Raw genomic sequence first — 17,413 nt, 5'->3', positions numbered from 1 at the left:
CCAGAGTACAGGCCTCGGTGTAACGCTCATTCTTCACCGATAAACGTGAATCCGGTGAGACAAAATCGCAAGTCCTGTCTGGTCCAGCGACAGTGGGTTTGTGCCCATAGGCGACGTTGTTGCCGGTGATGTCTGCCTTACAACAGGCCTACAAGCCCTCAGTCCAGCCTCTCTCAGCCTATTGTGGACAGTCTGAGCACTGATGGAGGGATTGTGCGTTCCTGGTGTAACTTGGGCAGTGGTTGTTGCCATCCTGTACCTGTCCCGCAGGTGTGATGTTCGGATGTACCGATCCTGTGCCGGTGTTGTTACACGTGGTCTGCCACTGCGAGGACGATCAGCTGTCCGTCCTGTCTCTTTGTAGCGCTGTCTTAGGTGTCTCGTAGTATGGACATTGCAACTTATTGCCCTGGCCACATCTGCAGTCTTCATGCCTCCTTGCAGCATGCCTAAGGCACATTCACGCAGATGAGCAGGGACCCTGGGAATCTTTCTTTTGGTGTTTTTCAGAGTCAGTAGAAAGGCCTCTTTACTGTCCTAAGTTTTCATAATTGTGACCTTAATTGCCTACCGTCTGAAGGTGTTAGTGTCTTAACGACCATTCCACAGGTGCATGTTCATTCAATGTTTATGGGTCATTGAACAATCATGGGAAACAGTGTTTAAACCCTTTACAATGAAGATCTGTGAAGTTATTTGGATTTTTACGAATTATCTTTGAAAGACAGGGTCCTGAAAGAGGGACGTTTCTTTTTTTGCTGAGTTTAGTGTAACGAACTCCGAATGCCCAGGATTTTGGAATGAGATGTTTGATGAGCAGGTACACGTGAGGTACTGTTTGTGCGTGTGCCTTTTGAATAGATCTCTGCCCTTTATGTATAATTCAGCAGTCACAGTGGAATATCTGGTTCATTACTGCAGTGAATAACCGAGATGGAGGGAACTGCCATTTTGGGCACAGTGTTTTGGTTTGTAATGATCACAAAGTTGTAAGACTAAACTGTCTTGTATTGCTCTGGAAAGTGTCAGTGTCCTAGGGTGGCTGTCCAGTGACTCCAGTCCCATGGAGATGCTATGTAAGAAGGAGAGAGGACGGGAAAAAGAGAAGGGTAGATATTCCTTTCCCCCACTTCTAGTACAGTTCAATAATCAGACATGGGTGCACATTTTTGACCTAGTACTACACAGTTAATTAAAATAATCAACAAATCATCAAGTACGCATTGGGGTCCTGAGGACCTTGTTTGCTGACCCATGTTGACTCCAATGCTTCCCACAGTTGTGTCAAGTTGGCTGGAGTTCCTTTGGGTGGTGGACCATTCTTGATACACATGGGAAACTGTTGAGCATGAAAAACTCAGCAGTGTTGCAGTTCATGACACAAACCGGTGTGCCCGGCACCTACTACCATACGTCATTTAAAGGCACTTAAATATTTGTCTTACCCATTCACCCTCTGAATAGCGCACATACAATCCATATCTCAACTGTCTCAAGGCTTAGAAATCCTTTATAAGGATCGGACCCTTTAAAAAAAAAAATAGCCTAAAATGACATACCCAAATCTTACTGCCTGTAGCTCAGGACCTGAGGGAAGGATATGCATATTCTTGATACCATTTGTAAGAAAACACATTGAAGTTTGTGGAAATGTGAAATTCATGTAGGAGAATATAACACATTAGATCTGGTAAAAGATAATACAAAGAAAAAAATGTGATTTATTTTTTATTTTTTACATCATCTTTGAAATGCAAGAGAAAGGCCATAATGTATTATTCCAGCTCAGGCACAATTTAGATTTTGGCAGCAGTGTATGTGTAAAGTTTTAGACTGATCCAATGAACCATTGCTCATCTGTCAAATGTTGTATCAAGACTGCCCAAATGTTCCTAATTGGTTTATTAATACATTTTTAAGTTCATAATTGTGCACTCTCCTCAAACAATAGCATGGTATTCTTTCACTGTAATAGCTACTGTAAATTGGACAGTGCAGTTAGATTAACACGAATTTAAGCTTTCTGCCCCTATCAGATATATCTGTGTCCTGGGAAATGTTTTTGTTACTTACAACCTCATGCTTATCACATTAGCACAACTGTCCCGTATGTGTGTGGGGGGGTCTCTACGATCCCATAGAGTTTAAACTGTCTCCTCCCCTTCATCTACACTGATTGAAGTGGATTTAACAAGTGACTTCAATAAGGGATCATATATTTCACCTGGTCAATTTATGTCATGGAAAGAGCAGGTGTTCATAATGTTTTGTACATACATTATGGGTTCATTATAACAATCTTTGTGTATAAGGTCATCCTGTGAGTGGAGATAAAGACCACGTCTCAGCACGACGCCATTGTTAGTAAGTTTCACTCCTCGATTGTTCAGCCTGCCTTGCAACAGGTTGGCTTCCAGCAACCTCCTCTCCATAATGTGGTGCAGCTGCTACAGAAAAAACAACATTTTTACATTTTAGCAGACGCTCTCATCCAAAGCGACTTACAGTAGTGAGTGCATACATTTACATACTATTTTTTCTGTACTTGTCCCCCGTGGGAATTGACCAAAGAGTTAGGTCTGCTTCGTGTTTTCATTCTTTTTTTGAATATATATATATTGCGATACTGGTATTGTCACCCCTAATTACTTTACAATGCAGCATAATGTGACTTGCAGGCCTTATGTGGCCTGTAAACTATGAGTTTTAGGCCACTGTATTAGGGTAAAACTAGGCCCTCAAAATAAGGCCTTATGAAAAATGTATTGTATTGTCTTCCATTGAATGACAATATATTCACTTATGATCTCATTTGGTGAAGATCACAGAACTGAAAATGAAAGAATGCAACAACCAACAAACATGGGTGGTTCTGGCAATTCTAAAATTCACTCGAAAGGCACCCTGGGAAATATGGAAATAAGGCGATTGAATTCCTGTCCCGGAGGGCCGAAATGTTTCTGGTTTTTGATTTTTTTTTATGGTTCTTCAAATAACCATCCCATTTATGGTTCTTCAGAGACTCTTAAAATGGTTCCCCTATGCTATCGCTCTCAAAAACCTTATTAGGTTCAAACTTAAACCTTTATTTTTAAGAGTGTAGATGCAAGTACAACACATGCATTTGTTCTCTTTCACAGACATAGGCCTTCACACTTACTGTAGCCTACGTGTATGCAAATTCAACTGTTACTATACTCAATCAGGAAATGGAGGAACACACAGGAATGGGCAAAAATGACAAAACACTATTACAATTTTTTTTTTGTATGATAAAATAATTGTATTTTTAAAAATGTATTTACTTAAAATACATGTATTTGCAAATACAGTGCATTCTGAAATTATTTAGATCCCTTGACTTTCCCCCCCCAAAAAATGTATATTACAGCCTTACTCTAAAATATATATTTTTTTATTAAATCCTCATCAATCTACACACAGTACACCATAATGACAAAGTGAAAACAGGTTTGTAGAAATGTTAGCAAATGTATAAAAACAGAAATACCTTATTTACAAAAGTATTCAGAACCTTCACAACGAGACTCAAAATTGAGCTCAGGTGCATATTGTTTACATTGATCATCCTTGAGATGTTTTCTACAACTTGGTGTCCACCTGTGGTAAATTGAATTGATTGGACACGATTTGGAAAGGCACACACCTGTCTATATAAGGTTCCACAGTTGACAGTGCATATCAGAGCAAAAACCAAGCCATGAGGTCAAAGCAATTGTCCGTAAAGCACTGAGACAGGATTGTGTCGGCACAGATCTGGGGAAGGGTCCCAAAACATGTATGCAGCATTGAATGTCCCCAAGAACACAGTGGCCATCATTCTTAAATAGAAGTTTGGAACCACCAAGACACTTCCTAGAGCTGTCTGCCCTGCCAAACTGAGCAATCGTGGGAGAAGGGCCTTGGTCAGGGAGGTGACCAAGAACCCAATAGTCATTGACAGAGCTCCAGAGTTCCTCTGTGGAGATGGGAGAACCTTCCAGAAGGATAACTATCTCTGCAGCACTCCACAAATCAGGCCTTTATGGTAGAGTGGCCAGACAGAAACCACTCCTCAGCAAAAGGCACATGACAGCCCACTTGGAGTTTACAAAAAAACACCTAAAGGACTCTCAGACCATGAAAAACAAGATTGAACTCTTTGGCCTCAATGCCGAGCGTCATGTCTGGAGGAAACCTGGCACCATCTGTACGGTGAAGCATGGTGGCAGCATCATGCTATGCAGGGGTTTGCAATTCCAGTCCTCGAGGGACAAATTGGTGTCGGTTTTGCCCCAGCTAACACACCAGACTCTAATAATGACCTAATCATGGCCTTCAGTTTAGTATGTCATTTGATTAATCAGCTGTGTTTGCTAGGGATGGAGAAAAAGTGTGATGCCAATCAAGCCCTCAAGGACTGGAGTTGCCCACCCCTGTATGGGGATGTTTTTCAGCGGCAGGGACTGGGAGACTAGTCAGGCTAGAAAGATAAACCGATCAAAGTAGAGAGAGATCATTGATGAAAACCTGCACCAGAGCGCTTAGGGCCCCTGACTGGGGGCGAAGGTTCACCTTCTAACAGGACAACGACCCTAAGCACACAACCAAGACAACGCAGGAGTGGCTTCGGGACAGGTTTCTGAATGTCCCAGTCAAAGCCGGGACTTGAACCCAATCTAACATCTCTATAGAGACCTGAAAATAGCTGGTCAGTGACGTCATACCCAAGAAGACTCAAGGCTGTAATTGCTGCCAAAGGTGCTTCAACAAAGTACTGAGTAAAGGGTCTGAATACTTATGTAAATGTGATATTTCAGTTTTTACTTTGTCATTATGGGGTATTGTGTGTAGATTGAGGGGGGAAAACAATTTAATCAATTTTAGAATAAGGCTGTAACATAACAAAATATGAAAAGTCAAGGGGTCTGTATACTTTTCAAATGCACTGTTTGTTCAAATAGATGCAGGGTTTTTATTTCAGCTGTTCAGAAATAAGGCAGAGACATAGGCTGCATCATCATGGTTCAGAATGATTCAAGCTTTTTAATAATGGAAATTCCCTTAGCCAAAAATGTTCAATGTTAAATTGATAAAACATGAAAATATTCCATTGTCCTGTCAGGTCCACATCTTCACCTGCGGGATTAAAACTTGACTTAATTTATCTCGGGAATGATCTGATTTCTCTCTAAAGAAACCACAGGTTGGGCTCAAAAAAACCTACCTAAATGGAATTCAAGTAATTGGACCAACGTTGGTCAATTAGTTGTTTAATAACCAAAAAAAAAAAAATGTTGGTTAGCTCAGCGTTAGCAAAGATTATAATATACTGACACTTAGCAGCAGCTATGTTAGATAAAACGCATGCGCAGAAAATGATCCGGATCATTCGCTTTAAGAAAAAATACAATTTAAAAAAAAATATTTTTCGAATTGATTTACAATATTATATAACATTTTATTCAACTAGGCAAGTCAGTTAAGAACAAATTCTTATTTACAATGATGGCCTAGGAACAGTGACTTGTTCAGGGGCAGAGTGACAGATTTTGACCTTGTCAGGTCAGGGATTCGATCTAGCAACCTTTCGGTCAATGGCACAACGCTCTAACCACTAGGCTACCTGCCGCATCAAAGAATTTTCTACAAAATGTGTTCGAATGTAACTTGTCTATTGTGTAATAAGACCCCCCACAAAAAATAAACTTTATCTGTGATATTTCACACACACACAAAAATATGTTATTTTCCTTAGGTGGGCGTGGGTGAAAACTCAGTATATGTAGCCATGGCCTAAAAATAGACTACATAAATTACAGATGAGTGTGAGCCCTTATATATCCAACTTATACGTTACCTTTTGTAGGGTAATTCTGTTTCATTAAGTCAGATATACAATAAGCTTGCATAAAGGTCACGTTATCATGTCTGCATCAATACTCAGCCGTCATGAGCTCAGTTCACTGCATTGCCCACATACCCCCATTTTTTTCCCACACAACCTTGTTTTCAACATGGATGCTCGACATTTACCAGTAAATGTTGTTTACATGGAACATTTACTGACTAATTTGATCTCAGCTGTATGACATAAGACAGAAATTAGAATGGCTCATAACGATCTAGTTACATGTTACGTAAAATGCAAAGCGTCAACCGTTTTGTAACGTTAAAAAATAACATTTAGTCAAACGCCACAAACAATACACATAATGGCGCCTGCTAGGGGCCCATGAACGTGTATAGTGAAAATATTACCTGAAATTGCGAAAGTTTAGCTGGTATGTGGCCAATGGGAAGACCACCATTGAGGTGTAGACAACCAATAGAATGGTGGTAATTCAGTTGGGGTTGGTCTTTGTTGCAACGGCTTTTCTTCATACATGTTCCCGGGTGCAAATACTCTCATAACGTTTCCTGCACTGATGCATGGTGGTCGAACGGAGGGATTGTTGGAAAATTGCGGAGGTTAGTATATAAATTGGGTATTTTTTTTTTTTACCCAGTGTGCATTATTCCCACAGCCATCTCTGAGAAGAACTACAACAGGGACTGTAAATGAGGGACGGGAGAAACCTGCTTTACAATAAAATTGAATGTCAAAGAACAATCATTCTTAACCTGAATTAGCTAGCCAATAGATTTTCTTGTTGCCTAAGTGCATTATCAGCTACGTGTGCAACCCACTATAGTGTTCCTATGAAGCGACGAATTATTGTTAGGCTACACAGCTGGCTGTGTAACAGTCAATGTAGCCTATTGGGAAACTCCAATTCAACAAATTTAGGCTAGGCTATCACTTGATGAATTGCGGTTTGTCTTAACACAGATTATCTTTATGTATCGTTAACTCGTGTGCAGTCTTCTAACTCAGTTGTTCCCAACGTGTTACTGTATCACCAATTTAATTTCTCTGCCCGGAGTATTCCATCATGTGCATTTTACCAGCAGGCCTATGGACTCATGTCGAAGTACCCGCTGTGGCTAGGGCAAACACCCTCAGTGGGTCTAGTACTGGTAGGGAAAAACTTTCCTAGCTATCCTGCTCTGGCACATGCCAGTTTAGAAGTTGCAACATTTGTAACAACGCGTCTGTCTCAAGCTTGCAAGTCATTTTACCAAATAAAGTTAGTGTATGTTGCCTAATAAATCAAACTTGAATACCAATACTTAATATACATAGCAATTTAAAGTTGTCTACGTTTTCTTTACAAGACAGAATGCTGAATAAAATAGCATTTGCACTTACTCTGTTACAGGTTGTATGTGTGGTTGGTCTTTGAGACACTTCCACAGTGAAGTATTGCTTACCTGACTTTTTAGATGTGTATTGATTATTATTATTATTATTTTACATTGAACCTTTATTTAACTAGGCAAGTCAGTTAAGAGCAAATTCTGATTTGCAATGACAGCCAAACCCGGATGACGCTGGGCCAATTGTGCACCGTCCTATGGAACTCCCAGTCACGGCTGGATGTGATACAGCCTAGATTCGACCCAGGGACTGTAGTGACACCTCTTGCATTGAGATACCGCTGCGCCACTCAGGATACTGATCATTTATTGCCAGAGAAGGGTTGTTTACGTAACAGGTTAAAATAATTAACTTAGCAGGTTAGGAAAACTAATGCAGTAGGTTAGGTGAATTAAGTTAACATAGCGGTTTAGGCTTAGCTACCATGCTACAGTTGTCAACAACAGTTGTCCATGATAAGACCACTGGATAGAACGGTAGGCCTACTCCATCTAACTACAACGGTAGAAACTAAAGTTCCATCTGTGGTGAGAAATCATCAGTATCATAACACCGATACTGTCGTTGAACTTGATATCTATCACCTGGTACATGTGCAGAACCATGTAAACACCTGCAGACTTTGCTTACATGCATGTGTCGGTGCATGTTCTTCCATCTTGTGCACATGCCTTTGGTCACAAGCAAACAAATCTTTTTTTCCACATACCGAGACCATCGTTTTGAAGTTGGCTAAATAACACTTTCCTGGGGATATTTTGTCTAAAATGTCAACCAAGTGAAGGACCAACAACATGGATAATTGGTAGAGTAAGTTCAACTGAAGTGTATGCAACATTCTGACTTGTAAAGGGAATGTAACTTAAATGTGCGTGGCGTTGCCTACATAATTTAAAGGCATCGTCATATTTTGTGTATATAGTGTCAATGGCTGTCGCTACATATTTTTGCCCTAGATATTTTTTTGTATTTTATTTAACCTTTTATTTTATCAGGGAGTCATACTGTGACCAAGGTCTCTTTTACAGATGAGCCCTGAATAGCAGAAAATACACACATCAATGTAAATACAAAGGGCGAGCAGAAAGAAAAACACGGGCACAAAAAATCTAATCAAAGTTTATTTGTCACGTGAGCCAAATACAACGGGTGTAAACCTTAGGGTGAAATGCTTACTTACAGGCTCTTAAAAATGAACACATTCACAGTCTAGGACCGATAGGAGCGTTGACTGAATAATCTGCTTTCTAATATTTAGCTAGAGGCAGGACCTATTTCTATAGAAGAAGCCCATTTTTATTCTTAGCTTCTTAACTAACTCATCAATATTCTTTTTAAAAGACAGCGTTTCATCTATCCATATGTCCAGATATTTCTAAGCATGGACACCATCCAAAGTACATAAGCTTAAATCATCATAGTTATTTTTATGTGCTCCAGAGAACAACATATACTTAGTTTTACCTGCATCCAGTACTATTTTCAGGTCTATAAAGTTTTTCTGTAATACAATGAGGGCAGACTATAGAGCCTGGTCACCTGTGGGGGCAATGGCATACACAACAGTATCATCGGCATATAAGTGCAGGTTAAGTCGATATTGTTAATTTAAGCTGTAAAAAGTACAGGACCCAGAATCGACACCAGCGGGACACCTTTGGTAATATCCAGGAAACCCGATTTGACACCATCGATAGATACACAATGAGGTCTATCTGTCAAGTCATTTTTAAACCATTTACATGCAGCCTGGTCTAGGCCAATTTTAGGACTGCCTTTTGATTTTGCAGTGTGTGATCAACAGTATCAAAAGCCTTTGTGCTGCCCTCTTCATTGACTTGTCAATGTTGCTTTTTATCCATACAGTTAACCACATTTATAACTAGGGATGCAGACTGATTTACATTTCAAGATGGGAAAGATCTTAGCTGAGAATTAATCAAGGATTCAAATATTTTTGCTCAGCAAGAACATTTTAGGAGCAGAGCAATTTAATAATTATTTAGGTCAGCACCTTTTGTGAAGGGGGAGAACATGGGCCGCCTTCCAAATCTTGGGGATAGTGCCAGATATAATCGTCAGGTTGAAAATATGGGTTAAAGATTCAGCAATCGGAGTGGTTTTTAATCATCAATCTTAAGCAAGGCATCTAGCACATAGTATACTGAACAAAAATATAAATGCAACATGTAAAGTGTTGGTCCCATGTTTCAGTAGCTGAAATAAAAGATCCCAGAAATGTTACATACGCACAAAAAGCTTATCTCTCATTCTGTGCACAAATTTGTTTATATCCCTGTTAGTGAGGATTTCTCCTTTGCCAAAATAATCCATCCACCAGACAGGTGTGGCATATCAAGAAGCTGATTAAACAGCATGATAATTACACACATGTGCATCTTGTGCTGGAACAAAAGGCCACTCTCTAAAATGTGTAGTTTTGTCACAACACAATGCCACAGATGTCTGCAGGAATGTCCACCAGAGTTGTTGCCAGAGAATTGAATGTTAGTGTTAATAATAAACTGGTCTTGAACATCTCTACTAAGAGCATTGTTTTTGGTACAAGTTATTCCATAAGTTCTAGAACAGCTGAATCTGGTAATGAGGAGACTAAATTACTTGGCGTTACCTTAGATTGTAAACTATCATTGTCAAAACATGTAGATTCAATGGTTGTAAAGACGGGGAGAGGCTCTGCTTTTTTGACACCACACTCCACAAAGCAAGTCCTGCAGGCTTTATTTGTATCTTAATTATTGTCCAGTCAAGTGGTGCGAAGAAAGACCTAGTTAAGCTGCAGCTGGCCCAGAACAGAGCAACACGCCTTGCTCTTCATTGTATTCAGAGAGCTAATATTTATACTATGCATGCCAGTCTCTCTTGGGTAAGAGTTGAGGAAAGACTGACTGCGTTACTTCTCGTTTTATAAGAAACATTCATGTGCTGGAAATTCCAAATAGTTTGCATAGTCAACTTACACACAGCACTGACATACACACCCCACCAGACGTGCCACCAGGGGACTTTTCACAGTCCCCTGGTCCAGAACAAATTCAAGGAAACATACAGTAAGTATTATACAGAGCCATTAGTGCATGAAACTCCCATCTTATATAGTGCAAGGGAACAGCAAACCTTGTTTCAAAAAACAAATAAAGCAACTCCTCAAGGCACAATGCCTTTCCCCCATGTAATCTACTTGTGTCTATGTACTGACATGTATGTGTAACTGATAGATGCACACACACTACACGTTAATGTTTTTCAATGTATGTAAATTGTAAAGTATTTTTGTCTGTAATGTTTTTTGTTGTTGTCGGACCCAAGTAAGACTGTTGCCATTGGAGTCGGCTAATGGGGATCCTAAATGTATCAAATAAAACATTTTTCATTTCTCTACCATAAGCCGCCTCCAATGTTGTTTTAGAGAATTTTGAAGTACGTCTAACCGGCCTCACAACCGCAGACCACGTGTATGGCGTCGTGTGGGCGAGCGGTTTGCTGAACGTAGTGCTCCATGTTGGGGTTATGGTATGGACAGGCATTAGCTACGGACAATGAATACAACTGCATTTTTAAATACTGCATTTTGAATGCAAAAAAAATACAGTGATGTGATTGTGAGGCCCCTTTTTTTATGCACAAATTAAATAATTTAATTATTAAATTAAACTTGTATTTTATAATTTGAAACTGAATTGAGCATTGCATTGTTTTAAAATTCAATTTAATTGAAAATTCAATATTTATATATTCAGTTTCAACATGGTAGATTTTTTTTTTTTTAAGAATCTGTGTATCAAGTTTACAAAACTATAATTTCAAATTGACCAAAGTTTCATATATTCAACTTCTCATATTTTAGGTTTTCAAGTTCAGTTCTCTAAATTCAGAACCAGAGACATCTTGAATCATGTTTGTTTTTGTGTCCTGTTTGTTTGAGTAGGTTGAGACATGCTCTTGGCCCAGATAAACCGTGACTCCCAGGGGATGGCAGAGTTCCAGGATGCAGACGGCCAGCAGGTGACCCTCTGTCTGGCTGAGGCAGTGACCGTGGCAGGTGAGCTCTGTCGGGGTCCTAACCCAACACAGGGGAGGTCAAAGGGTCAAACCAACTACTAATGGGAAGTGGTCAGAGAATATAATTCAATGTATTTATCACAGTTCAGAGTAAAATACTACAGCAAGCTTGGTACTTTGATTATATCCCAAGGCTGGGTTAGGAAAATAGCTTTCATATTCCCACAGTATAACTACTATGTGTATCAACACTGTCATTCCACTATATCAACATATGTAGATGGGTTTTAGAACTCAACGTGGGACCTAATTAAAGTAACATACTGCCTAATAGAAAAAGTGCACCACCACAATTATTATCGTGTCTCGACCAGCTCTTAGTTACATGCATGTGTCGGTCATTTCCCCGTTAATACTGACTGTTATGATCCTATATAGACGGCGATCATATGGACACAGTGAGTCTACAGGCGGTAACCCTTGCCGACGGCTCCACAGCATACATACAGCATGACCACAAAGGTAAGCGTGCATCACTCTCATGTCATTATCAGTGAGGTGAGAGAAAAGCAAAAATGTCCACATTTGCCTCAAGTCTTCTCTATGTACAAATGCAAGGTCTTATCCTCTATGGTAAAGATACGGGAAGGGAGTAAGCTAATCCTAGATCTGTGCTTAGCAGGGGCTTCTGAGACAAGTATGTTGTGGCTCAGTGACAGCTCTGATTAGAGTTCAGTCTAATTGAGAGGAGTAGTTTCCTTTTCAGATGGACAGCTAATGGACGGACAGGTCATCCAACTGGAGGATGGGTCTACTGCATACGTCCAGCATATGTCCATGCCAAAATCAGGTGAAGGATATGAACCAGACTCTTACATGTACTTTTACCTGCATTGTTGGGAAGGGCCCGTGAGTAACCATTTCACTGTTGGTCTACACCTGTTGTTTACGATGCATGTGAAAATAAACATTTGATTTTTGACCTGTGCTTATCAGGCATAACCTGGATAACATCTGTGTTTCGTTGACAGACGTTTGTGTATAATGCATTTCTAGAGACTACCATGTGTATTGCATGTTTATATTGTAGGAGGAGACAGTTTGCAACTTGAAGATGGACAGGCTGTCCAGCTAGAAGATGGAACAACAGCCTACATTCATGCACCCAAAGGTAAATGTTGTTCATCAAGGATGTAGTCCAGATTCTGTCTGGTCTCTCTTTCTTTCTTCTCTTGGATTGGCATTAGGTTTAGGTATAATTATTTATCATTAGCAATTAGGATAGAAGTGACACCTTTCTCTTTGTTAGGCCATGTGATATTTTTTGCCTCAAATTCAATCTCGGCTGTACAAGAATACCTATGGGAGTAGTGACTAGGGGCCACATTGGTCACGTGTAACCTTTCTCCTGATACCTCCTCAGAGACATATGAACAGAGTAGCTTGCAGGCGGTGCAGTTGGAGGACGGCAGCACGGCGTACATCCAGCACACGGTGCACATGCCCCAGTCCAACACCATCCTGGCCATTCAGGCCGACGGCACCATCTCCGACCTGCAGACAGACGGGGGCATAGACCCGGAGACCATCAGTGTGCTGGAGCAGTACACCACCAAGGTAGTGCGATATCTAAACCCAGATCCATAGAGGGAAGTATAGATTTATTCATATAGACATGGATACTAAACATGTCACCTCTGCTTTGCTCTGCAACATGGTCATGAAAAGACTGGGTTGACAAAGTATGTGGTTCCTTCCCTTATTTCTGCACACATTAAAGCTGGGCGGGAGTAGAGAATGTTCCATGTTACTATAGGGCAGGGGTACCCAACTCTTACCTACGAGGTCCAGAGTCTAATGGTTTTCTGGTTCTACCTTGCAATTAATTGCACGCACCTGTTGTCCCGGGTCTAAGTCAGTCCCTTTATTAGTGGGGAAGAATGAAAGTATGCAGTGGAACTGGCTTTGAGGTCCAGAGTAGAGTTTGAGGACTCAAGGTTATGGGCTGCAGTATTGCTGTGAAGAGAGTCTCATTCAGAAGCACTATATAATGATGCATTTAATTTGCTTGTTCACCAGGTGGAGAATGTAGAGAGTGGGCTGTTTGGCCGAGAGGAGACTGATAATGGCATCCACATGCAGGTACTGTCACTCAGCTGGATAATGTTCATTAGAACAGGGTTTTTCAACCCTCGCACCCAGATGTTTCACATTTTTGTTTTAACCCTAAACTGGCATGCAACAAAGAACTTTTGAAAACATTTTGCAATGGAAAACAAAAAGGTACGTATCTTACTCCACAAGTCCAGGTAGATCCTCTGTGTTTTAGTACGGTCTCTTCCTGTTTGGTGGCTAATGAACAAGACCCTGGTTTTGTCATGAGGACCTAATGTCTCCTCTTCTCTTCAGATTGTTCTCCAGGGTCAAGAGGGTAGGACAGGAAGGGTTTCACACGTAGGGGAGAAGTCCTTCCACTGTGACCACGAGGACTGTGGGAAACTCTTTACCACTGCTCACCATCTAAAGGCAAGGCCCTGTGTTTGTCTCAATACCATTATCCTCTCTTTGTCAAATATTTTGTCTAATGAGTTTTGTTCTTCTTACTTCTAATAAAAGCTAGAGTATTTTGTGTGTGTGTGTGTGTAGTTTGTTTTTACTGTTGCTGTAATATAGCTTTGTTTGTGTTTCCCACAGGTACACGAGAGATGCCACACTGGAGATAAGCCATATATCTGTGACCACATTGGCTGTGGGAAGAAGTTTGCTACAGGTAGCAAGCTACTGTGAGGGCTTTAACTCTTCTCATGGGTCATGCAACCTTGCTGATTTCTTCTTTGTGTTTAAATTGTCTCTAGACTAAAGTTGTTTGGCACCTTGTTTTGTCCTCTTCAGGGTATGGGCTGAAGAGTCACTCGCGTACACACACTGGGGAAAAACCTTACCGCTGCCAGGAGATCAACTGCCAAAAGTCTTTCAAAACATCCGGAGACCTACAGAAGCACACACGGACACACACAGGTACAATACACTGGTACAATACACTCCCGGTAGAAATACACAGGTACAATACACTGGTACAATACACTCCCGGTAGAAATACACAGGTACAACACACTCTCGATAGAAATGCACTGGTACAACACACTGGTACAATACACTCCCAGTAGAAATGCACTGGTACAATACACTCCCGGTAGAAATGCACTGGTATAATACACTCCCGGTAGAAATGCACTGGTACAACACACTCCCGGTAGAAATGCACTGGTACAACACACTCCCGGTAGAAATGCACTGGTACAACACACTCCCGGTAGAAATGCACTGGTACAACACACTCCCGGTAGAAATGCACTGGTACAACACACTCCCGGTAGAAATGCACTGGTACAACACACTCCCGGTAGAAATGCACTGGTACAATACACTCCCGGTAGAAATGCACTGGTACAATACACTCCCGGTAGAAATGCACTGGTACAATACACTCCCGGTAGAAATGCACTGGTACAATACACTCCCGGTAGAAATGCACTGGTACAATACACTCCCGGTAGAAATGCACTGGTACAATACACTCCCGGTAGAAATGCACTGGTACAATACACTCCCGGTAGAAATGCACTGGTACAATACACTCCCGGTAGAAATGCACTGGTACAATACACTCCCGGTAGAAATACACAGGTACAATACACTCCCGGTAGAAATGCACTGGTACAAGGAAGAGGATGGGTTCCACTTATTCTTCCACCTATTGAGTTTTCTTTGTCACTGTCTCCTCTGCCTTGTGTTGGGGTCAGGTTGCTATTTTCAATATAGGCCATTGATAGATCTCAGGTTTCTCACTCTCGAACCCCCATTATGTCTAATGTACATTCTGAGACGTAGTCTTACTCTCGTTTGTCCTGCCTTGTGTTGTTTTCAGGAGAGAAGCCATTCAAATGTCCTGTTGAGGGCTGCGGACGGTCGTTCACCACCTCCAACATCCGCAAGGTTCACATCCGCACGCACACCGGAGAGCGGCCGTACTACTGCGCTGAGCCCAGCTGCGGGCGATCCTTCGCCAGCGCCACCAACTACAAGAACCACATGAGGATTCATACAGGCATGTACCAAAATACTTGGCTTCTTCGTTACATGTTATTTACATGGCCATATAGGAAGGAGCTGTCTGATGGAGACTTTTTGGACCAAAATGTCATGTTCTTTTTTTTGAAGCAATCTCAATATACCTTGACTGAGTTGTTTTTTTTTGCCCAATGATAACAATGTGTTGTACCTGTCCATGTGTCCAGGAGAGAAACCTTACGTGTGCACCGTGCCAGGGTGTGATAAGCGATTCACGGAGTACTCCAGCCTGTACAAGCACCATGTGGTCCACACGCCCTGCAAGCCCTACAACTGCAACTACTGCGGGAAGACTTACAAACAGATCTCCACCCTGGCTATGCACAAGCGCACAGCGCACAACGACACGGAGCCCATCGAAGAGGAGCACCAGGCCTACTTTGAGCAACCCACAGGTCAGTGTTTGTGTGTACGCCTGTGCACATAATGAGAGGGGAAAGTAATACTGCACTCTATACTCAGCTGTGACATATAGTAGACAGAATAGCAGTTTACCTCTTTCTAAAGAAATGGCGAATGATGAAATCATTGATTTCTTAAATGATGTTGAATACTGACAAATTGCAATGATTGCTTGGATACGGAGATGACTTTCATTGGCCCTCATTCAATCTCAGACGACCTGTCATCAACACGTTAAACCTCACCCTATTCATTTATTCTGTGGTTTTCTAAGCTGGACCCTGTTTTCCCTGTCTGATTCAGATGCCATTGATGATCCCGAGGTCACCTACACGTCTGTTGTGGAGGTGGAGGACTCCTTTTTGGAACAGGTGTCTGTGGGGACCCCAGAGGTTCTAGGGCAACAGCACCAAGTGTCTCTAGTCACTCAGGATGGAACAACACAGCAGGTAAGCATCCATGTCACACATCAGTGTTTCCACTACTACTGGCTCACTTTCTCTCCCTTGCATATGGATGGATTTTATATTATTCTTTGCTTTTCATGTATTTTCGCTGGAACTAATGATCTTTAAACTTAAATAATGCATTGCTGGGTGCGTAACACAAACTGTTCTTCAATAACTCTTTTATAGAGGAAATGAAGAAACACCATTCGTACATGTATGTTGATGAGTGCATGTTGTGACGGTTGGAGTAGTAGGAAACGAGCTGATGTTGTTATACTTCAGGTCAGTATCTCCGAGGCGGATTTGCAAGCGATGGGCGGTACAATTACCATGGTAACACAAGAAGGTACCACCATCACCATCCCAGCCCATGAGCTGATGTCACAAGGGCATTCTGTCACCATGGTGACAGAGGATGGCACGGAGGGACAGGTATCTATCAATTATTAAAGAATGTTTCGTTATAATTATTTTTATGTAAAGTTGGGTGTGTTATTTTAATTGTTTTATATTCCCGGGTTGCTGCCCATCTGCACTACTGCCAATGTCCATTCTATGTACTAGGAAAAGACAGAAATATATGTACCTACGATTTTTTTCTGGGTAGATGTTGGTAAACCAAGTATACCTTCAGCAAAAATAAAATAAAGATTCCACACACTCCCAATACATGTGGGATTTATTTAAAAAATAAATAATAATAATATTTTCAAAACATGAGTGACCAACAACAAAACATACTACAGCATAATTACATGTAATCTACAATATTTATAATAATAAACGCACAAAATACAGGATTTATTTTGACTTAAGGGACAAAATGTTTCGAGGCCTAATCAATCTCACTTCGGAGCAAAGTCTTTGTGTCCTTGATTTTTGCGTTCTATATTTTATACTCTGTATTCTCTTTTTCAAATGTTATTTCTGTCCTCTGCAGGTGCAAATTATGACCCCAGATATGACCACGTTCCAGACAGTGGAGGAGGTGGATTTTATCCAGGAACAGGAGCACCAGGTGGTGTCTTCAAGCCCTCACCCGGTCACCCTATTGGCTACTTCCAATGGCACTCACATCGCTGTACAGGTATGCCACAATGAGCAGCCTATGGATGTTAGTTAGGCTGCGTTTACACAGTTACCCCAA

General features: G+C 41.1%; 1 protein-coding gene across 2 annotated transcripts in view; it reads left to right on the top strand.

The window, feature by feature from the left end:
* Positions 1 to 6,359: 6,359 nt before the first annotated feature.
* znf143b (zinc finger protein 143b) overlaps positions 6,360 to 17,413 on the top strand; it is a 13,504-nt gene continuing 2,450 nt past the window's right edge. Inside the window, exons 1-15 of one of the 2 annotated variants that reach the window (XM_036969432.1) lie at positions 6,360 to 6,471; positions 11,211 to 11,324; positions 11,723 to 11,806; positions 12,051 to 12,134; positions 12,375 to 12,455; positions 12,708 to 12,901; positions 13,364 to 13,426; positions 13,694 to 13,810; positions 13,979 to 14,054; positions 14,177 to 14,302; positions 15,213 to 15,392; positions 15,583 to 15,810; positions 16,121 to 16,266; positions 16,549 to 16,698; positions 17,207 to 17,353. In XM_036969432.1, the coding sequence (XP_036825327.1) occupies positions 11,219 to 11,324; positions 11,723 to 11,806; positions 12,051 to 12,134; positions 12,375 to 12,455; positions 12,708 to 12,901; positions 13,364 to 13,426; positions 13,694 to 13,810; positions 13,979 to 14,054; positions 14,177 to 14,302; positions 15,213 to 15,392; positions 15,583 to 15,810; positions 16,121 to 16,266; positions 16,549 to 16,698; positions 17,207 to 17,353 (1,782 nt within the window). In that variant the 5' untranslated portion in view covers positions 6,360 to 6,471; positions 11,211 to 11,218. Of the gene's footprint in view, positions 6,472 to 11,210; positions 11,325 to 11,722; positions 11,807 to 12,038; positions 12,135 to 12,374; positions 12,456 to 12,707; positions 12,902 to 13,363; positions 13,427 to 13,693; positions 13,811 to 13,978; positions 14,055 to 14,176; positions 14,303 to 15,212; positions 15,393 to 15,582; positions 15,811 to 16,120; positions 16,267 to 16,548; positions 16,699 to 17,206; positions 17,354 to 17,413 lie in introns of both variants that reach the window. The other variant, XM_036969431.1, reaches the window with a different exon arrangement.

Source organism: Oncorhynchus mykiss, chromosome 30 (assembly GCF_013265735.2).
Source record: "Oncorhynchus mykiss isolate Arlee chromosome 30, USDA_OmykA_1.1, whole genome shotgun sequence".
NCBI lineage: Eukaryota > Metazoa > Chordata > Actinopteri > Salmoniformes > Salmonidae > Oncorhynchus > Oncorhynchus mykiss.
The sequence above is the reverse complement of the archived record's forward strand: the minus strand, read 5'-3'. Positions and strand labels throughout refer to the sequence as shown.